The 23,476-nt window shown below is 38.9% G+C and overlaps 2 protein-coding genes across 13 annotated transcripts in view; both read left to right on the top strand.

Moving 5' to 3' along the window:
* TACC1 (transforming acidic coiled-coil containing protein 1) overlaps positions 1–16,405 on the top strand; it is a 113,056-nt gene extending 96,651 nt beyond the window's left edge. For all 12 annotated transcript variants that reach the window (XM_079142152.1, XM_079142147.1, XM_079142141.1 and 9 more), the window contains 7 exons: positions 4,542–4,667; positions 6,296–6,372; positions 7,318–7,361; positions 9,438–9,598; positions 10,583–10,689; positions 12,313–12,433; positions 13,572–16,405. In XM_079142152.1, the coding sequence (XP_078998278.1) occupies positions 4,542–4,667; positions 6,296–6,372; positions 7,318–7,361; positions 9,438–9,598; positions 10,583–10,689; positions 12,313–12,433; positions 13,572–13,640 (705 nt within the window). In that variant the 3' untranslated portion in view covers positions 13,641–16,405. The remainder of the gene's footprint in view (positions 1–4,541; positions 4,668–6,295; positions 6,373–7,317; positions 7,362–9,437; positions 9,599–10,582; positions 10,690–12,312; positions 12,434–13,571) is intronic.
* A 3,409-nt stretch (positions 16,406–19,814) lies between these two features.
* The window catches only part of PLEKHA2 (pleckstrin homology domain containing A2), a 126,819-nt gene continuing 123,157 nt past the window's right edge, over positions 19,815–23,476 (top strand). Inside the window, exon 1 of the mRNA XM_079142174.1 lies at positions 19,815–23,385. The gene's annotated coding sequence lies outside the window, so the exon portion shown is untranslated. The remainder of the gene's footprint in view (positions 23,386–23,476) is intronic.

The raw sequence follows: 23,476 nt of genomic DNA, 5'->3' as shown, positions 1-23,476 counted from the left end.
ATAGGACACAGGTAATAATTGATGCTGTGAAGCAAATGAATTTGAGATTGAAACACTTTACTTTGATCCACAGTAAAAATACATTTCAATACTTGACCCATATACATGTCATGGCACATGCATTTGCATATTTATAAAACAAATTACACAATTATTTGCCACTCTTCATGTGATTTGCTTTGATATTTCCTATTGTCTTCTTTCTTTTTTTTTAAGTGTAGATTTTTGGTGCCACTAAATTGCTTTTATGATTCACTGTTGTGCCTTGATCCCTAGTATTTTCCTATATAATAGAGAATGAACCTTCTAACCTCTTGTGGGTGGGTGGAGGAGGAGCCTGTAGAAGCATGGATAGAAAGTCAGAAGGAAGAACATACTCACAACATGTGGGAAATCAGAAAGCATTGTCCCCTCAGTAGGGTTTCACACCTTTAGTGGCATTTGTTTCTAGACAAAATCACTTTCCCCCAGAAACTTATGTGATCCTCAGCTTTCTGGAGAATGAGGTCATCTGATCCCAGTGCAGCCTCTCAAGGGCTAAAGCCTCAGTTGGCTCATCTGTGAAAGAAAAACTCCACACCCTACTACCAAAGCAACCTGATTGTACAACTTGGGGAACTGGTTCCTTTTGAAATTTTACAAATACAATAGCAAAACTTCCTAATATTTTTGGTGTGTAAAAATAGTGAAAGGGCGATTGAAGAGGGGTGTGTTGAGTGGAACAAGGCATTGGTCTGCATGGCTGCAGATTTTTGCGGTTCTTGAAACAAACTGTTTAAACTTCCTGATTCTCAACTTATTCATCTGTAAAATGAGTAGCATATATCTGTATGAGGAGAAAAGGAAGTGATAACATGGAATATTCAAGCTATAACAAGCTAGGCTACTCTAAGGTAGAGAATGTTGATAGGAAACCAAAGGAGAGGGTGCAGGAGTAAAAAAGAAGAGTAAAGAATACTTGTCTTTAGAGCCTGCTGGTGAAGGACATAGATGATATGTCTGCTGTGACCTCCTAAAAATAACTATACTTGAACTTGCTGACAAATTAATTTCTACTTCTTTAAAATGTTGAATTAACAGTGTATAATAAATTGTCACTCTAAAGGTTGGGGAAGTAGCTCAGTGGTAGAACATTTGCCTAGCATACATAAGGTGCCTGGGGTTGATCCCCAGCTTTGCAAAAAAAAACCCCAAAAAGAACAATTTCAGTCTTCAAAACAATTAATAAAGAAATCTGTGTAGTCTAGTATGTAGTTTAAGCCTCTGTGATGCTTCAAAGTACTTTCCTGTTGCAGTCTTGTGCCTAGTGGTAGTGGTGACTGGGACAAAATAAAGCTAGAGTACAGTAAGTGGTCAAGATTAAGTCTCATCTTGCTTTTCAGCTGTTAGTCTGCAGCACTTCATTTAGGAGTTGGCAGGGTTGTTTTTGTTTTTAAGAAGTTTTAAAGTTATTAAAGTTTGAGTTTATGTGGTTTTCTAAGTATGTCTTTGTTAGATTAGTGGTGGGAGCTGGTACTGTTCTGAGGACTCAAGAACAAATGATGGAATGAGCACAGTCAGCAGCACAATGCAGACAGATCAGTGGTGTTGATTCTCCCACTGCAGGGACATCAGCTAAGGGAATTACTTCGTGACATCTGTGTTCACTGTAGATTTGCAACCAAGAAGTCATTCAGCTCTGTTATCCTTAGACAGTTATTTTTTGGCCCTCAATTGTAAATGCCCTGAGGATCCAGGAAAAGGACCAGGGAACATGAAACTAGACCCCTTTGGGAGAATTACTGATTAATTCAGTCATCTTTATTAAGTTTTTATTTAGATCTGGTTGTGATAACTCACCCCTTTAATCCTGGCTACTTGAGAGACCAAGTCAGGAGGATCAAAAGTTTGAGGCCAACCTGGGTGCTTTGAGAGCCCCTTTCTCTAAATATAAAATGGATAGGTGATACAACTCAGTGGTAGAGTGCTTGCCTAGCTAGTGCAAGGCCCAGGGTTTGGTCCCTAGTACTTCAATTAAAACAAAACAAAACAAAACAAAACGAAGAATTAGATTCTAGCCCAGTTCTAAAAGAGATTGTCTGGTCAATATTTTCGGGGAGGGTACTGAGTATTGAACCGAGGGCACTTTACCACTGAGTAACATCCCTAGTACTTTTTATATTTTGAGACAGGTCTAAGTTGCTTGGGCCTTACTAAATTGGTGAGGCTGGCTTTTGAGTTTTTGATCCTCCTGCCTCAGACTTCCCAACCATTGGGCTTATAGGTGTGCACCTCCACACCCACCTGGCTAATTCTTTGTGATAGTAAATTTGGTAGATTTTCTACCCTGTTTGATAAACAATATAAAGGACTAAGGGATGGGCATGGTGGCACACACCTATAATCTCAGCTACTGGGGAGGCTAAGGCAGTAGGATCACAAGTTTGAGGCCAACCTGGGCAATTTAATAAGACTGTCTTAAAGTTTGAAAATTATTAGGGATGTCCTCAGTGGTAGAGTGCTTTCCAAGCATTTGTGAGATCCCCAATACTGTAAAATAAAACATACAAACAAAGAAAGGACTGAGGAATTCAAAAGTTTTAGTCCTAGGAGACTGGGAATGGTAACCGAAATAGGTCACAGCATAAATTCTTTCCCTGATCACCTCTTAAGAACTGCTGCATTTTGAGAGGTGAGGCTTATGGCTTATGGCCAGGAGAGAGCTGGCAGGCTGCAGAGCCACTAGCCTGAATACAGTGACCAACTTCTCAGGTCTGATCTTCTATGTCCAACTAAGAATGCTGCCTCTTCCAGACATATTTGTTAGCATTAAGTTGACGTGAGCAAGCTGACTGAACTCATTTATCCCCTCCACAAATGAATGAGATACTGAACTCTAGAATGAATATTAGTATTTCCTTGCTAAGAAGACTCTTAGTAGCTACTTGGTAGCTGAGGCAGGAGGATTGCAAATTCGAGGACAGACTGGGTAACTTAGACCCTATCTCAAAAAATTAAAAATTTTTTTTTTTTGTTTGGACACAATACCTTTATTTTATTTATTTAATTATGTGGTGCTGAGGATCGAACCCAGGGTCTCACGCATGCTAGGTAAGCACTGTACCACTGAGCTACAACCCCCACCCTCAAATATTTTTGAAAGGGCTGGGGATGTAGCCCAGTGGTAGAGTGCCTTTGGGTTAAATCCCTGGTATGGAAATGGGAGGGGAGGGCTGGGGTTGTGACTCAGCGGCAGAGCACTTGCCTAGCACATGCAAGGCACTGGGTTCGATTATTAGCACCGCATATAAATAAATAAAGGTCCATTGCCAACTAAAAAATATATATTTTAAAAATATTTTTAAAAGGGGAGGGGAGAGTGAAGGAGAAGAGGGAAAAAGAAGGCATCACAAGTTGATGAGGTGGTTCTACTGTCCAGGGGTGTATTGGACACCCCTATTGGAGTAACAAATTACTCCAAAATTCAGTAGCTTAAAACAATAAATACTTATTATTTTATTGTTTTGGCGGGTTATGAATCTTCTGCTGGATGCCTCTTGACCCATGATCATGAGAGTCTTTCATGATCAAGGTATTAATCAGGGCTGTGGTCATTCCTGGATTTGACTTAGGGTGGATTTGCTTCCATGTTCACTCACATGATTGTTGGCAGAGATATTGGTTCTTTTCACTTGGGCCTTTATAGACTCTCAAAACAAGGAAGCCAGAGTCTTTTTGAAACATTAAGTTCCATGACTTTTGCCGTATCCCATTAAATCTAATCTGTACCCAAAGAGAAGAGCATGCATGAGAGAATTAGTAAAGGAGATGAGGTTTAGAGAGCCAGTTAGTGACTGCTTACCATAAGTGCCTCCTGGTTCTAGTGATAAATTTCTACCAAGATATAAAACCACGAGATACTGGGATTACTTTGGACCTCTGCATGGTGGACTTCCCTCCTTCAAATGCTGCTGGAAGGTGGGCACTGCCGGTTAGTGGTTTTCACATTTCCCTTTTCTGTAGTCTAAGATGAGTTTCTGTTCTTTTTATTTGGTGGTGGGGTACTGGGATTGAATTCAGTCAGGGGCACTCCACCACTGAGCCACATCCCCAGCCCTATTTTGCATTTTATTTAGAGACAGGGTCTCACTGAGTTACTTATCACCTCGCTTTTGCTGAGACTGGCTTTGAACTCATGATCCTCCTGTCTCAGCCTCCCGAGTCATTGGGATTACAGGTGTGTGCCACTGCGTCTGGCTAAGATGAGTTTCTATACTGGAACTATGGCTGAGATCTGTGAAGCTGTTTGCTAAAATTACATGTGTGTTTTGAACATTTTATATAAAGAGAGTAAGGCCACAGTGAACCAAAAAGTTTAAAAGCCCTGGTCTAAGTTAATGTTGGGCTTTCTGTTTAGTCTTGGTTCAAACCAGATACCAGAGAATGGATTGATTATAATCCAATAATTAGTTAACTAGTCTCATGTTTAGGAAGTTATTGAAGATTATTTGGGGACAAGTAACAGAGGAATGAATGTATCAAATGTGAACCTTTCCCCACAGGGACTGTTCGAGTCCTCTACGGAGAAGGCTCCTGTGTCTGTGGCCTGTGGAGGTGAGAGCCCCCTGGATGGAATCTGCCTCAGCGAATCAGATAAGACAGCCGTGCTCACCTTGATAAGAGAAGAGGTAATGGCATTCTTGTCTGTCTGCTTATCACTCCATTTCTCTGTAAAACCCACGTGCCAACCAGTAGATTCCATCTTCATTGGCTCAAGTTGCCCCAGGCTATAAGTTCTTATTTCCCACAGCTTGTGTAGCTCATATAAAGGGCTCTCTGTAAAATTCAGTGTTGTGCTGAAGTCCTAATATGCTGGTCTGGTGTCCAGAGGAAAATGCCCTTAAACATTCTTAAGAATTTGGTAGGTCCCTTTAACTTTTAGCCTTGAAGCATTAAGTGTCTAATTTGGCCACCTCTGCTCTGATTGATTTTAAGAGGCTCAGCCTAAGAATACCTTAAATTCTAGGCATGTAGCAATAAAAAATTGTTTCCTGATTCCATCCATTCTTTAAACAGTTCAGCTCTCCAATTCCTGTATTGTGTTTCCTGAATAGCCTGTTCAAAATAGATCGCCACAAGGCCTTTCTCAGGTGAACTGAAAAATATGGAGGACACTGTTATGCCCCGTTACCATCCTTTCCTGTCGTACTTCTGTGCTGTATTTTATGTGTTTGGTTTGTGTGTTTCTTGAAGATTCCACTTTTTCTTTTTTTAAAGAAGATAATTCTGTTGGCATAACAATTTTACTTTTGCACTGTGATGAAAGAAGTTAGGCACCTTTGCTCCAGGTCTTTCAACACTCTGTAAGTAACTTTAGACTGGTAACAAGAGATGTCAGCCAGTCCCGTTGTCAAAACTTGTGAGCAGTGTACTTAAGAGGCCCACCCCTGCCACTAGGCTCATTTTCTTATAAATGGAAAAAAATTACTTCCTCTTGAGAATTATACTATGAGGTGACCACCTATTAAACCAAAGCAAAGATGTGCCTTGTCTCCTGAAGCACACGGGATGGCTTCTAGATTCTTGAGATCCTTATTAAAGACACCAAAATAAAGAATGTACCCATCAGGAATGAGGAAACACAGCCAAGGAAGGGTAGTGAAAGGACAGTGGTGAGCGCCCAGCCAAGCCCTGCCGGGCTCCTTGAGTTGAGTGGTAAGTTGAAAGTATGTCTTTCCAGATAGTAAAAGTATCCCAAATATGGGTGTGGGTTTTGGCCTGACTGGCAAGATCCTTCCTGTGGTGATGGATCCTAGAGAGGGATGTATCCAGTCTGGGACATTCCATTTCTGTACCTCTTGTTCTGATTCCATTCTTATTAGTGAGAAATCTCTGTAGAAAGAGAATGTGGTGGTCACACATATTTCGAATACTCTGATTTTGTGGCAGTTTTGTGGCATCTCAAAGAAAATTGGTGGTCTGCAATTATGTGACTTTGGTTAGGGTGAATTTCTGTCGATCAGATGCTTTACACTTGGTGCCCTGTCCCCGTCGGGTTTCTGGGCCTACAGAGCTGAATTGTACTAAAATTCCTGGGAGATTCTGCTTACCCTTACCCTGGTGTCTACATTTCAGCATCCTGGGTGGCTGAGAGTACACTTTTCCAAATGTGATTGAACAAATGTCAACGTTTTATATTCCTAATGTCAATTGAATGCCTCAGGTTATGCTTGGTCATGTATTGTTTTCAGTCTCCAATCTTAAATTGAAACTGTAGTAGATTGATAAGATAAAACCAAGCTTTATTATCATCTAGATAATCACTAAAGAGATTGAAGCAAGTGAATGGAAGAAAAAATACGAAGAGACCCGACAAGAAGTTTTGGAGATGAGGTTAGACTGGAAGCTTGGGGGAGGGGGTCAGATGCCTTGAATATTATTACATCTAGTATAGAAGTGTGTGCTCACCACAGAACCAGCTGTTGGGAATATGAGGGCATTGATTTGAGATTGCCTTACTTTGCAATTGAGAATGTCATTTCATGAGTTACTACTGACTAGTTATATATTCAAATAATCTTGGTTGTTCAGAATATTACATGTAAGCAATGTTCACACAATTCTTGTCTTTTTAAAATAGACAAATTTGTGCAAAAATATCCATTTGGAACACAGAATAATAAGATTTATTGATAACATCAAGGATGGAGGCACTAAAATTCAGTGGGGGTTGAACCTAGAAGTACTCAACCGCTGAGTTGAGTACTGCCTCCCAAACCTTTTTTATTTCTTATTTTGAGACAGGGCCTCACTAAGTTGCCCTGACTGACCTTGATCTTGTGATCCTCCTGCCTCAGCACCTCCCTTACATCAAATAGCTATAATTATAAGCATGTGCCATTGGACCAACAAAATCCATAATATTTTAAAATAGTTATACATGGTAGCTTCAAATTACATAATCATCACATAGATTGTAAGTAGCATGTTAAAAGGAAACAAAATTGACCTTAAATTGAAATCTTTTAATTTTTCCTGCTTATTCTGTAGAGAATTATGTGCCATTAAATAACTAAAGATGGCATCGAAGAAGAGAAGGAAAAAACATACATAATTCATGCATGTGCAGTCTGCATTTAAGAAACATTTTAGCTGGATGAAATGGCATAGGACTGTAGTTCCAGCTACTTGGGAGATGAGACAGGAAGTTCAAGACTAGACACAATGAGACCCTGTTATGTAAATTTGTCAATATATGTTAATGAGTTTGTTTGGGGGCAGCATTTCTCTAAGTTCCATTGTTTGAAAATTCTTTCTGATAATTCATTTTCTATTTAGGAAAATTGTGGCTGAATATGAAAAGACCATTGCCCAAATGATTGGTAAGGAGATTTTTTCCCTAGGGCATGAGCCATAGAATCTGAGTCTGTTCAGGCTGCCTTAACAAGGTACCATAAGCTAGGTAACTGGGTAAACCAGCATTATTTCTTGCAGTTCTGAAGGCTGGGGAGTCCAAAATAAGGTTCTGGGAGTTCCAGTGTCTGGCATGGGCCTGTTCCTTATAGCCAAGGCCTTCTTTCTTTATCCTCACCTGGCAGCTGAAGGGGCTAGCTAGCTCTTCGTGGTCTGCCTGCTTCAAGTGACACATAATAATTGTCCGTATCTTTGGGGTACACTGTGATAATTTGATCCATGAATACAGTATGCAGTGATCTAATCAGGGTAATTCACATATCCATCTCAAACATTTCTCTGTGCTGGGAACCTTTGAACTCCTGTGTCCTCATTCTTTATAAAAATAAATAATAAATTGTTATAAATTATAGTCACTCCACTATACTATAGAACACTAGACCTGATTCCTCCTATATAACTATATTTTGGGACCTGTTATCTAACATCCCTCTTTCCTTCCCTCCCATTCCCAGCCTCTGGAAACCACTATTATACTTTCTACTTCTGTGAAATCAATTTATTTAGTTTCCACATATGACTACGAACATGCAGTACAAGGACATTGGTCCTGTCTTTGCCTCATTTACCTTCACAGTCCCCACTTCCAACACTATCACATTGGGGATTAGGTTTCAACCAAATGAATAGGGGGACAGACAGCATAAACATTCAGACCATAGCAAAACCCATGGGCAATTTTCAGATCTTAATACAAACTTCAGTTTGTTCATCACTTATCTCATTTCCATGGTAGGCATATTCTACAGAGTTGCTGCAAATGTTGAATTGGTGGATACTGAAGCACACTCCTGGGGGAAAAATAGGACTAGGTTCCTGTGAGCCTCTGGTCGCAATATTTACATCAACTGATCAATACATAATCTTGTCTTATATGTGTTTCTGCTTAAAGACACCTTACTTAAGATATGTTCTTGATTTTTTAACATTGAATTCATGTTCAACAGGGCTTTGATTCACATCTGAACAAAACTTACCTGACACATGTATTTTAAGGCACATCATACCTTGTTATGCTTAGTAACACTAGATAGCACAACAGCACCACCTTTGGGGTCATTTTAAAAAGCAAGGTCACCAACTCAAAGCACAAAAATACAAAATGTGACACTAAGTACAACACTTGAAAAGGATCTTTGTTTATAGTATGAAACAGGGCATAGCATCCCTGTTTGCCCTCAAATGAGAACATGAGCAACAGGTGAATAAAAATTTTAGTCACATGTCATATACTCAAAATCCCTTGAGTATTGATTTGGGGATTGCAAATAAATTTAAGCTAGTACACAAATTGCAAACATAGACTTCTAATAATGAGGATTGACTATACATGGGTTCCTTTTTTTGTTCTGTGAAAAACCCTCTATGCTGCCCCAGAGTGTTGATGTCTCCCACACACACATACCAATACCTGCTGGGTGGAGTGTTTTGATACAGTGTCCTTATAAATTCTGATTTTCCTCTGTCAGACCCAGTGGTACCTTAACAAAACAATGGTGATTAATCTTCCTGTGTTGAATTTAGAGCCTTTTCTAATGAACTTTGTAAGGATTGACTCCCTAAATCAAATCAAGACAGATCTTTAAGCATTTAAATGCTGAAATGATTTTTTTTTTTTTTTTTTTGGACTGTCCATGTCACCTAATGCCTTCTCAGCTCAGCCTTGGCTGTCTCCTCTGTGTAATATTTTCCCCAAAGCTGCATAGCTCCCACCCTGTTCTTTGGGTCTTTGTTCAAACTTCTCTGAGAGGAGCAGCTCTATAAAACAGCAGCCCACTCACCTGTTCCTCATCCCTCTCACTTTTTGTTTTACCCCCATCACGTCTCACCATGTCTCTCCCCAATAAAAAAATAATTCCTTGGGAGTGGGAATTTTTTTTAATACCCATGGCTGTGTTCCTTCTCACTGAGAACACCACCTGGCGCAGAGGGAGTTCACTATTTGGTGAATAAACATGCCATTATTTTTGACTTACAATTCCCAGAAGATGAACAAAGGACAAACATGACCTCTCAGAAGAGCTTCCAGCAACTGACCATGGAGAAGGAGCAGGCCCTGGCAGACCTCAACTCTGTGGAGCGGTCCCTTTCTGATCTCTTCAGGAGATACGAGAATCTGAAAGGTGTGCTGGAAGGGTTCAAGAAGGTAGTGTGTCCTTTTCTGTCTCTCTCCTGGCTGGTACTGGATCATCACACTGAGGAAGTAAAAAGTCTTTTAACAGGGGTTCAGGGCCTATTGGCCTTGTATCATCTATTCTTGTGAAGTGTATTTTTTCCACTTTTGGGGATCAAGCCAGTGAACCTGAGACACAGCCACAGTGTGGCATGGAGTGCAAGAAATGAAATAGGGATGGAGTTGTGGTTCAGTGGCAGAGTGCTTGCCTAACATGTGAGGCACTAGGTTCCATTCTCAGCACCACATATTAATTAATTAATTAAAGGTACATCAACAACTAAAAAACATTAAAAAAAAAAAAAAAGAAAAGAACTGGTACACTTGGACCTCAGGAGGCTTCTAGAAATGTTCCTTTTAATTATTCACCTTTTCAATATTAGTAAATGTAGAAGGGACTCCATATCATTGAAAAAAATCTAAGCTGCATATTCTAGAAGAAATTAAATGTAATAATTTGGTTGAATAACAATAATAAGACACATTTACAGCAGTGAAATTCTTTTCTTTTTTTCAGTGCTGCTGGGGGTGGAACCCAGGATCTCATGCATGCTAGGCAAGAGCTCTACCACTGAGCTACACCTTCAGTCTTTGAAATTCTTTATTTTCCTATTAAATTAAAAAGGAGACTGGACAATATGACTAATGTAGAAATCACATCACTATTTAGTTTTGAATAAGTGCCTTCCTAAAGGAGATGTACTGGTATAACTGAACCTTACTGTATGATGTTGAAAATTAATTCATAAAGAAGTTATGTAAAAAAAAGAAATTATCTAGAATTTTTAAACGAGATTTGTATGTGCCTATTTCAAATTACCATGGAGTATAGATTAAAATAATCTGTGTTAATTATATTTTCCCATTTTTTTAACACCATGACTCTGATACATGGTATATTACTAGTAGAAGAAAAATGAAATGACCTGTTTACTTTTAATTTTCACTATGGAACAGAATGAAGAAGCCTTGAAAAAATGTGCTCAGGATTACTTAGCCAGAGTTAAACAAGAGGAACAGAGATATCAGGCCCTGAAAATCCATGCAGAAGAAAAATTAGACAAGTAAGAGCTTGTAAATTTGAATTTGACAGAGGCAGAAACTTCATTTTATCAAAATAGTAATATATACTTATACATTTGCTGTATGTATTCCTATATATAAGAAAACAAATTTACTATTTTGCATCCTCCGGGGGTGTGTGTGTGTGTGTGTGTGTGTGTGTGTGTGTGTGTGAGAGAGAGAGAGAGAGAGAGAGAGAGATTTTTGAACCATCTGCTTTACATAGTTAAAACATTAAAAAACATAAGAAAGTGTACAGTATCACCCTCCCACTCCTGGCTCCCATATACTGGGTTCTCACCTTTCCTTCCCTCCAGGTAATCAGTATAGTTAGTTTCTATATCTCTTTCTAGATATACTTTTTTCTTCCTTTTGTAGACAATAGCATACCTTGCTTTTTTTGTGTAGCAATAGTTTTGAAGTTCTTTCCATATCTGTCCATGAGGAGCTTCCACATGGCATTCCACTATTGGAATGTATCATTTACATTCTGTCCTGCTGGACATTGAGGTTAATTAGAATCTTTTGCTGCTACAAACAATGCTGCAGTAAGTAACCCTGTAGATTATCCTTTTACGTGCATTTAAGTTATCTTTATAATATATGTAATAGAAAAGGAATTCTTGAACCAAAAGATAGTGAATGTACAATTATGGTAATTATTTTCAAATTGAACTCATAAGATTTATACCCATTTATACCCCTGTATAATGCATGGGAACATCTATTTTCCCTACAGCTCTGTCAGCAGATCAACTTATTGATTTTATACAAATCTAATAAGTATACTAATGGTATTTTAGTGTAGATTTTTAAGTTTTAGGGCAAGCAAAAAGCAGAATTTTTATTTATTCCATGTGGTTTTGATTTGCATTTGTCTTAGTGAAACTAAATATATTTCAGCATTTATTTGCCTATTCAAATATTTACTGTGCATGACTATTCTTTGCCTACTTTTCTGTTGTCAGTATATATGTTTTGTACATTTGAGACACCAGCCCTTTGTGATGCGAATTGTGAATAATTTTTCAAGTTTGTCATTTATATTTTGACTCTGTTTATGGTATTTCTGATATTCAGAATTTTTCATTTTCAGTACTAGAGATTGAACACAGGGCCTCATACAGGCTAGATAAGTAAGACCCTCTCTCAAAAATTTTAAAGAAGATTTCCTTTTTATTTTATTAATAAAGTGGCTTCCTTGAGGTCTGTATCTCATAAATATTAATGGTTCGTATTCTAACTGGTTAGCTGTGATGATCTTTGGAGTGACTCATCCACTCTTATACTGGGTTTAAAATAAAATTAAAACTGTTGTAGAAACTGTTACATAATTCTTTTTATCATGAAATACAAATTTGAAAAACACCATGGCCCTCAAGACCAATTCTGCCATTGGTGCGTGCCATGGGAATTTCCCTAGTAATTGTATGTAAATTGAATTTTATTAATTAAAATTTATTTATGTAGGTCTCTGATTCTTGTCTTTTTGCTGATCATGCAGTCATTTCTTTTGAGTCTGTGTCTGCTGGAGGCAATGTTTATTCTCCTGACTCTTTAGCCATGCCAGTGGTTAACCATCTTCTTTCTTTTTCTTTATTCCACAAACAAAACACCACAAACAGAGCCAATGAAGAGATTGCTCAGGTTCGCACAAAGGCAAAGGCTGAGAGTGCAGCTCTGCATGCTGGACTCCGGAAGGAGCAAATGAAGGTGGAGTCCCTGGAAAGGGCCTTGCAGCAGAAGGTATGACAAGGGGTTGGGTCAAGACAACCATGCAGGTGCCTGGTCCTCCTCCTCTGCAGTGACTCACATTGGTCCTTTGTGTGCTTCATTTATCACGATCCTGGGTGACAATGGCCTTGCCTTTATACTCAGATACTTCAACCCAGCTCCTTCGTGAACAGATTCTTGGGGAGACAGATAAGTCATACCATTAACCCTCCAGGCATATTGTATGGGAATCATGAACAGGCAGGGTTCAGAAAGGAATTTGGAATTTGCATTTTAACTGAAGTTTGGGGACCAGACACTTTAGTTGGGGTCACAAAGCTACCTTTCATTCATTCTGTTTTCTTTTTATGCAATATATGAAGCCATCTTCCCCTTTCATTGCTTTAGATCATTGGTTCTCAATTAGGGTAATTTTGCCCTCCAGGAGATATTAGGCAATGTCTGGAGATTAATTGGCTGTCATGACTGGGAAATACTACTAGCATCTAGTGAGTAGAAGCCCAAAATGCTGCCAGATGTCATATGCACATAGGCCTCCAACCTTAGACCTACCCAGGCCAAAACATAAGTCCTACTGATGCAGAGAAACTAGGTAGTAAATATGTGGAAATCAGTAGCAGCAATCTTTATATCTCACTACTTAGCAATTTTTAGCTTTTCTTTTTTATGTCTCCAGTGTTTTACTTATGCACTCCACTTACATATGCACTTGCTGAATGCCATCCCTTCAGCTAGAACATGGGGTCTACGGGCCCCTCATGTTCCCTGGGATACTCAGACTTCATAATTCCAGAGAAGCTGATGGATTGAGAGAGACTCGATACTTGTTGTTACGAAGTACCCCACATAGTTCTTATGATAACAAGAAAATTTGGGAACTGAGGTATTCATAAATAGGCTTCAGAGGGCTAGTGACTACCCACCTTCACCCTCTATTCAGTTAAGCCTAGTACTGTGAGTACATGCACGTTTACAGGGGAGAAGGGTTAGAATCTTACTTTTTTCACAAGATCTCTAATGTAGAAAAGTACAGAATCACTAAATTAGGTTGTCTGGGTAGGCTCTAGACAGTCCTGAGCTACCTAGCAGTAATTCCCTTTATCTCAGAACACAAAGTAGCCTGCTTATAATTATATCATCTGCTTTTCAGAACCAAGAAATTGAAGAACTGACAAAAATCTGTGATGAGCTGATTGCGAAGCTGGGAAAGACTGACTGAGATTCCTCTCTTAGCTCAGCAGACCTGTACTCCAATGCTTCTGTCATGACCACAAGTATCTTGCCTTATCCAAGAATAATCATCCCTTTGCAGAGAAAAAAAAAAAAAAATTGACAAAAAAAAAAAAAAAAAAGCACATACCCACTGCTGCCTGTCCCGCTTAATTGCCAGTACAACAGCCCTGGAAGGAGCCTTGGCCTTTAGCCCAATCAGGATGGAGTGTGATCTGCCACTGCCAGAGTCCTTTACAGCTCCCCAGCATCAGGTTCAGTTAGACAGGCTGCAGAGTCTGGGTTTGTGATTTCTCTGTCTTTAGTTGGTCTTAACATCATCTTTCCTTTTCCCAAGTTTGTTAGATTTGTGATTTTTGTGGCTAGCATTTGGGGTTATCTCCTCTACCACCTGTCTGATATTTTTGTGACCTTTTAATCTTTTAATTTTCAGTTTCACTGAAGGAGATGACTTGGCCTTTTAGTTATTTCCAGTTCATAAACAGGAAGGGGCTCTGAGTACCTTTTTATATATACATTCTCATTCACACATCTCTACCTATCCTTGCTGCTGCGTTTTCCTTAAAGCACATAGAAGAACATATATCTATAAATGTAAAACCATGTTTTGGAACAGCCCTGTTTCCAAATGCCAACTTAAGGATTTGGATGTCAGGGCTGGGATTGAGGCTCAGTGGTAGAGCACTCACCTAGCATGCATGAGGCCCTAGGCTTGATCCGCAGCACCACGTGAGAAAAAAATAAAGGTATCGTGTCTACCTACAACCAAAAAATATATATTAAAAAAATAATTTGGGTGTCAGATATAGTAACACTTGCCTGTACTCCAGCTACTCTGGAGGCTGAGACCAGAGGGCAGCTTGAGCCCAGAAGTTGATCACCAACCTGGGCAACATGGAAAAACACTGTCTTCTCCCTGCCCCCCCCCCCCAAAAAAAATGAAAAGGAAAGAAAAAAGCTGGGGGGCATTCAAAATGTGAAGACCATAAACATGAGTTTCACATTTAAGGAAGACTTTCTGCCATATATTTCATTGCCTTGGTATTGGACATCTCTGAAGGTTGATGAGTACAGCCCTTTGGCACTGAGTCCTCCCATTGAAAGTGGTGTCTGCTTTCTTCATGAACAGCAGTACAGAAATCCTTCAAAGCTGGGATTTGTGAGATCTGTCCTGGAGTCATTTAGCCTTCTGCTTCCTTTTGTTGATGCAAAACCAACATCTTACCTTTGTTATCTCTGAAATATGCAAAGAAAAATCTACTTGTGAAAGCTTTGGATGATCTTATTTAATTAAAAGGTAACTAACCCTGTTGCCAATTATAAGGTAAAGGAACAGTTATCTCTTTGTCTTTACAAGTGTTGTAATTGTTCTTCAGATATTAAAACTAAGAAAAAGAAAAAAATCCTTTCAAACTTAAGATAGAATTTTTAACAAAGCAGGCAGTAAAAATAATGTCTGACCCGCTCCAGAAATCAGCACATTGTGAATATGTTTGAACAAAGAGTCTGAATGCTAGGGAAGGAGATATAGGGAAAAGGTCCATACAGACAAAACCAAGTTCCTCCAGCTATTCTTGGACTCAGTTCAGAGTGGTGGGACGTTAACCCCAAAATGGAAATTTCCCACCTGTAATGCCTGTGAATCCCCTTCCACTTGATAGGCAAAAACCAAACCCATGCAAGTGTTTTAAAGCACTCTTTTGTCTTAATCTTACACCCTGAAAGTGGTGATATGCACTATGTCCAGTACATGTCCATTTTCCTACTTCTCTTGTAAAACTGTTGCATGAGCCAGCTTCAACGATGAATTGTGCCTCGTGGAAAACCTCTATAGAGTTTTTTAAAATGAGTGTTTCTGTAGCAGTGTATTGCTCGTGTGGGTGCAATCTTTAGCCCCAGGGAAGTCAATAATGTCTTTTAAAGCCAGAGTCATGTTTTACCAATATGCATTTATCATAATTGGTGCTTAGGCTATATTTTAAAGCCTATTGTCTTAACATTTTGTACAAAAAAAAAAAAAAGAACAGAAATTATCTGTGGTTGGAGAAGTGGCTTGACAATCATTTGGGCTTTGAAAGTAGTGACTGTGGTTTAATGTGAATGCTGTACCAGGAGGCACAGTATTGGGTACAAGTGTCTCTGGTGTATGACCACTTTCTTCTCAGTCCTCTACTACAAGGGGAGTTACTTTTGCATTTTGCAGAAAGAAATAGTGCAAACCCTTTTACTGCTGTGTTTTGCTGACATATCCATGTTTACTTGTTTTATATTGATCTGTTTTAAGTATGAAAGGCTTATAGTGGTCTCCATTATAATCCAGTCATCTTTTTCTTTTTCTTTTAAAAATATTTTTGCAGTGCTGGGGATTGAACCCAGGGCCTCACATATCCTAGGCAAGTGCCGTACTGCCAAGCTACACTCCCAGCCCCATAATTATCTGTTTAAGCTATTGTGTATTTTAAAAGCACACTCTGCTATTTTAAAACAGAGGTGATGACAATCCTTCCCTAGCACACTTGTAGAAAAAAAATCCTTGAAAACTAGACCGTAGTGAACAAAGTTGCTGCATGAAAGGGCCCTTGTTAAGAAATATTTGCCACTGGTCTCAGTCATGACCATTACAAGGAAATGTCTACCATTCTTAATAGATGGATACTCTTTGTCAAGAATAAAAATGTAGTTCTACAATTGGCAAGTGAAGAGAATATACTAGGCATAGTGAAATATATTTTTCTTTAAACATAAGCAGGAAAAGCTTTTAGAACTCTGGAGAGTAAGAATTATAGTCTAGAATTTGCTTCAGCACATTTGAGGACCAAATTACTTGTTAGCCAGGCAATTTAAAAAATCCTGTTATGAAAGTGAAAAGGAGAAATGGAAAAGAACTTCTGGCTTAGGTTTAGGAATATTAAGTGATCTTGTTGAGACTCTGAATCCAGAGCCATTTCTTCAGTTCCTGGCTTTGCTAAAGTGTAGGTGACTTTTATCTAGCAGTTGACAGAAAAGGGGTTGAACGATTTTACTGTGTGGTCAGCTAAATAGTGGGTCACAGTCAGAACTCCTGGGATTTACTCTATTTAGGTGAGCTACTTTAAACCAGTGATTTACCTAAACCTTTTTTGTTACCAACTGCTCTGGAAATAATTGAGAGGCCCCATGTTCTCGCATGGTTTTTAGCTTCTTCAGATGCAGCCCAAATTAGGAAGTGCAGAAGCACATGACAGTGAAAAATTGAGGATTCGGCAGACATCCAGAAATTATGGGATCTAAGGGGAGATTCACATGTTCTGGAGAATAACTCAAGCTGAATTTTCTTTCCAGTCAGTGACCCTTCCTACCTATCCACACTTGGTACAGCCCTCACACACATACTTAGATATCTTTTAAATAGCCCTGAATTAGTTCTAATTATAAATAGGGAGAATAAACTGCCCCAAATGTTCCTAAGCTGACTGAGCAGTCAGGTTGAAGCACTCAACCTCAGAAAAAGTAATAAAAGTGCTCAATGGCAGCTCTGCACCTCATGAACGGTTTTGTTGTTTAAAAATAAGCACTGGTACACTGGGTTGGAAGTTACTCAGCGTATCCTTTTTTATTGTTGTAAGCATTCTGAAGCCCGCTTTTTTTGCTTCATTTTGGTTTTTCATTACAGTTGGTAGCCACCTCATTAATTGTTCATGACTGTTAATCTCCTTGTGGTTGTATGACCCTGTAAGCTTGCTCACAGATTTCTTTATCCTGTTTTTAGGAAGAGAGAAACCAGGTGTTGAAAGATGAAAATGATTCAGGCAAGGGGTTTTAAAGTAAAGCTGTATATATTCTGAAGAATCTTAAAGCTAACAGATTACTGTTTGCTTATTAAAGAACAAATATAGTCTGGGAATCCCAGAATGTCAAGCCAAAGCTTAGCCTAAAATGTCATCTTCTTTCAAAGGTTTTAATAAAGAAATTTTTTTGAGGAGACCTCTTCCAAAACAGTTTGGCCTCTAGATTCCAATTATTTTTTAAAAATAATGTATATGGGCTGGGACTGTAGCTCAGTGGTAGAGTGCTTGCCTAGCACACATGAGACCCTGGGTTCCATCCCCAGCCCTGGTGGGGAGAAAACAAATTGCCTCTCAATCCTTGAGTCTCCTATATAGTAAAAGTGAATGAGTTGATATAGTAGACTCTTCTCTCCAAGGATCTCCTCTGGAAAGTCATATATACAGCAGCATTCTCCAGTGAAGACCCACTCCCCAGCACCAGAATTTGAATCTGGAGACTAAAGATTGCACTTTCATAGTTTTTTGTCCAAATACAATCCATTTCTGTGCCTCTTAGCATGCAGTTAGATTTGGACAAACAAGATTCCTAAGGAATGACTTTATTAACTATAATATGGTTACAGCTATTATATAAATATATATTCTGGTTATAGTTCTAATATGGAGATATTGCGTGTGATGCTGGCCAGTGGCAATCTGTATAATGCTTCATCTTGTACAGAGGAGGCCAGGCTTGAAGCTGAGGTGTGGCCTAAACCTTCCCTGTGTCGACTTCACTTTCTGTCAGGATGCCACTCTTCCCTCTCTCTGCCTTTTAGTGGTATCTGGAATATACTCCAAAAAGTATTACCTAGTCATATCATTAACTGATCCTCTATATTTATGAATAACTTTCAAATGGACATAAAAATTTAAACTCTGAAATCACACCCAGTCCACATACAGGGCAGTGTGTAGGTCACCACACCCGCAGCCTCAGCCTCAGTCTGGGTCCTTCCCAGCCCCTGGGACAGGATCCAGGCTTTTTTTAAACCTCAGAGGTAGCAGTAAACTTTTTAGTATTGCTGTTAACAAGTGTGTGTTTGCCAATAGATATCCATTGTACTAATGTGCCAACAAGTAAATGTTTATTGCACATCTGCTTCCACTGTGTCCCCATGGGCTCCCCAAAGCGTGTGAGGGGCCCCTCACCTGCAGGGGTGAGCGCTGCATTGACTACTGCTATCAGGATTGTGTTGTGTGGAATAATCATCTACATAAATTTTATATACATAGTAATTTCCCTTTTTATATGTCAGGTAAATATTTGTAAAAGTTATACTCACACAAATGAAATTATTATAATGATTACTAATATATTTTTTCCATGTTTCATTGCCTGAATAAAAACTGTTTATCACTGTTAGATCTGGGTGTGTGTGTGTGTGTGTGTGTTTGTGTGTTGTTGTTTCTGGTTACAAATCATTTTATCCCCAAGTGTGAAAATTTACAGCAGCCTTGCTTTTTTTAATGAGGTTCCATCTTTCAGTCTAAAAATAGGAAAGATGACATTTTCCTTACACTCATTTTGTGAGGTTTTATGCATTTGACTGGGTGTGTAATTAAAAACAAAACAAACTTTGGAATTCAGACCTTGCCATATAAATGACTTTGCATCTGTGTGAACAGTTTTTAGCTGGGTGTTTCTTGGTTTTGCTTAGAAACTGTCTTACCCTGGCATTTTTCAAGTCCTAAGAATCTAAGCTCTCTGACTTGTTGAAGGGCACAGGATGAGCCAGAGCAGTGTCGACATTGCAGCCCATAGAAAATAGTTTTTTGTTTCTTCTAGTCTAATACCAGGAAAGACTTTTTCAATACTAGCCAGGCCAACCCTCCCTTCAAGGGGAGCAGACAGGAAATTTCATGGGTTGTATTACTGGAAAAGATAAGAGTGTAGTCAAGGCTCCATTTTAGGACTAGGTCAGGATCCCCTCAGGAAACGAGAACCCTATCACATTCTTACCATTTGCCCATCCTAAGACACCGCTGTCTATAAAGTTCCTAAAAGGAATGTTTCACTCTAGTGTGTTCCTGAACTGCAAAGAGAGCTCTATAAAAATCACAGAAGGAATTTCCTTTTCTGAGAATTTTTAGGAAAAACAAGATGGAAGTTTACCGTCTATTCTCTTAGAGGTTTATTCTTAGATAACTTAAGACCACCAGTGTTGATTCTTTTTTCTTTTTTTTGGTGGCACTGGGAATTGAACTCAGGGCCTCACACATGATAGGTAAGTGCTCTACCACTAAGCTACATTCCCAGTCCTTTTTTTTTTTTTTTTAATATTTTTAGATGTCAATAGACCTTTATTTTATTCATTTATTTATATGTGGTGCTGAGAATTGAACCCAGTGCCTCACGCATGCCAGGTGATCGCTCTACCACTGAGCCACAAGCCCCCAACTCCTTTTTATTTTGAGGCAGATCTTTTTAAGTTGTTGAGGGTCTCACTGAGTTGCCCAGGCTAGTGTCAAACTTAATAATCCTCCTGCCTCAGCCTCCTGAGTAGCTGGCATTACAGGTACACGCCACCATGCCTGACACACCAGTGTTTTGGGGGTTTTTGTTTGTTTTTTCCACATAGGATCATCTTAGTGTGCAGCAATTAATTTTCTCTTTTGTTTTCAGAACTGCTGGGGATGGAAGCCAGGGTCTTGGACATGCTTAGCAAGTGCTTCACCACTGAGCTACCTCCCCAGTGGTAATATTTTAATGAAACTATGACAACAAATACCAAAAGTCATTACACAGTTAAGAATAAATGTTGGTTTGTGAGATTAGCTTCAAATACTCATTAATGTGTAATAGGTCACAACAAAAAATATTTCTCATTCTGGCTAAGTAGGCAAAGCATGAAAAAACCACATATAGGCAATTTAAGTCCTTTTACAGTAGAAACTGCAGCCCAGAGAGAGGAGTGATGTGGCCAAGGTTGTATGTTATCAAACCCTGTTGTCACACAAAATGGGCAAAATACTGAGTCTTTTTTAAACTCTTGAAATCCAAGTCTTCCCAGGTTTGTATAGAATTTATATCTTTTTTTTTTAAGTTTCTAGGCATATAAGGATCAATCAATACCAAATGTGGTTTTACTGTACTCATCATTCACCAAATACTGGTGCATCTCCAGTTTGAAATGAAACATGAAAAAAATCATTTTTCATGTTTGATCAAAACTTCATTTAAATATAAACAATATGCTAATTAAAACTTCTTTCCCAGAATAAAGCCATTCCTGTCTACATTTCTTAGCTCAGTCTTATTGGTTATTTTACCTAAGATGTATTCCAGAAGGTGGGAATACAGTGGTGCTTCTGATCTATGAGATAAGTCTAACCCCCAGTATAGGACAAGAAGGCAACCTGTTATATTGCAGGTTCAGACAGTGCTAAACATGTCTTAAGGGAAAATGTAACAGAAAGGATGTCACATGGGGTAATCACTAGGCTATTCTGAATAATACAAACTCAGTTAAGCCTACGATCAGATCCAAGCTTCTTGGTTACTCATTGCCAAGGGCTTCAATTTTTAAAAATTCTGGCCTAATAGTTACTACCTCAGAAAATGATTGTGAAGTCTCCTGCAGGAATGTTAGCATAGTGCCTGGCCCTCAGGTCCTCAGTAAGCAATTATCGCCACCTAAAACCTAGAGTCTAAGAAATTTTCAGAGACTAGAGGTGCAGCTCAGTGGTAGAGCCCATGCCTAGCATGTGAAAAACCCTGGTTTCATCCCCAGCACCACATAATAAAGTAAATTCTAATGATAACTTTCTTGTAAAGCTGAATGATTTTATTAGCTTCCTTAGGCACACCAAAATAACAAAGCTTTGAGTTCCCTTTGTTCTTTATTTGAGACTAATAAGAAGGGGAGGAACTGAAAATTAACTGAAGATAAGAAGAGGTCCCAAAGTTGGGGCAATTGAGTTATAAAGTGGGACATGGAAATTCTCATTTGTGTTAATGCCTACACCAAGATTGCCCAGATCTATGCCAGCTATAAAGTCCTAGATTTCTATGATCTTTTTCTTTTGCCAAAATGTGCAATTCTTTTAAGTTCGATTTCTATGGAAATCTGTTCAAGAACAGATTGAAAATACACCTCAGTTAACAGAAAGTTATTTTTTAACCAATTTAAATGAAAGGGTAAATGATATTTGAGTTTTGTGTGCGAGGTTTCCTTACAAATATAGCACATCGCCTTCTTCGTGTAAGTGGGATTATTTTTTTAACTGATGGGGGAAATGAGGCTAAAACATTTATAACATCAGTTGACTAGAAAGGTAGCACTAACATTTGAACCCAGACTTTTTTTTTTTATCTCAATTCCCATTTCCCTTAAGACTACTCTCTACTCTGGAATATATTCACCAACAATACAGAAGACTTCTCATTCACTAAGTGAATTATTTTGTTTTCTTCATCTCATGTAGGAATAATTCATCGGATAGCTGGGAAGGCTTTACATGCTATCACTAAAGTTCAGAAGTGTGACAACATGAAGTCTAGTCAAAAAATGCATAATCGATCACAATATTGAAGCAGTGTTAAGGGAAAACAAAACTCCAGCTCTCCTTTTTTTTAGGCACCCCTGTATAATGGGAAGAGCTTTGAGATATGGACTGTGGTCCTACTTTTGGTCAGCTGCATGGGGCTTTTGGATTGAGAGCACTAGAGGAAGATTTCCTGTGATTTTGTGATTTTATAAGTTCCCCTCTGCAATGTTGTGCAAGACAAAAGATCACCCAATTTCTTCCATTTAAAGTCATTAAAATACCTGCTTGGGATGTGCCGACAATAGTGAGTTTTCCATAAGCCAGCCAGTCTGCAGAATTTTTCCCATGTTTGCTTTGGCTACAGCATTCAGAAAGGTGAAATCACCAGCCCACATCACACAGTAAGGGAAAAAGTCTGGGCTCAAATCCCAAATCAACATCCAAGTCTCTGCTCTCATTTTCTCTGGCAGCCTGCTCCTCTCTGGACTTCAGTTTTTGTCCCCAAATGAAGTTGGGTATGTTTTCGAAGCCCTCTCCCAAGGGTGAGAGTGTCATTATAGCAGCTGTACCCAGTGTCCCAATAATTCAAGCAGACACACTCTAAACTCTGGAAAATGCCTACGGACTCAGTAGTTGAGCTGCACCTGCTGTGAGATGACTAACCTGTATTTTCTGAGAATAAATAAAAATGTCTTGCATTCTTAAGATATGAAAACTCAGTAACAAATATTCAACTGTGAGGCATCATATATAGACTTAGGTGTTTTTCTTCTAGACATAAAAATGACACAATTACCTAATTTGGTGAATGCAGGCATAATCCCATTATTTTACTAGCATATTAAGAGTCCAAACCCTGCCAGGCGTGGTGCACACACCTGTCTTCCCAGAAGCTCAGGAGGCTGAAGCAGGAGGATAGCAGATTTAAAGCAGGCCTCAGCAACTTAGGGAGGCCTTAGGCAATGTAATGAGATACTGTCTCAAAATAAAAAATAAAAAACAGACTGGGGATGTGGCTCAGTGGTTAGGTGCCCCTGAGTTCACTCCCTGGTACCAAAAAATAAAAAAGCATCCAGGCCCTCTTGGTGTTGTGCAATAATCAGTGAGGCTTCTATTTCACTGAAAAGTTGGCTCTTGTTTCAATTTGTCTTTTATGAAGTTCTGACTTTCCTAGATCTATTTTTTATTTATCCTTTTTGGTTAATTTTAATAACATCACCATTTATCAGCAAAAAATATAACGTCTAAAATGTGATCCTACTTCCTACATCAACTTCTAGTGCAAATGTGCATGAATGGTCACTGGAGGGCTCCACTCTCAAAGGCTTACAGTCTTCAGGGCCCTGCTTTTCAAACGAGAGGACAAACCGTGTTAGAGACTGAATGAGAAGAGAACACAAAAAGAATGAATGCTTATTCTACAAGCCATTGGTGAAGGTGGGTACTGTTTTATGAACATTTTATTATACTTACATGATATACATGTGTACTAGGTCTCAGTTTTAAATGCCTTGGGTTGGGGACCTGA

Source organism: Sciurus vulgaris (genome assembly GCF_902686455.1).
Source record: "Sciurus vulgaris genome assembly, chromosome: 5".
In the NCBI taxonomy this organism is placed as follows: domain Eukaryota; kingdom Metazoa; phylum Chordata; class Mammalia; order Rodentia; family Sciuridae; genus Sciurus; species Sciurus vulgaris.
The sequence above is the reverse complement of the archived record's forward strand: the minus strand, read 5'-3'. Positions and strand labels throughout refer to the sequence as shown.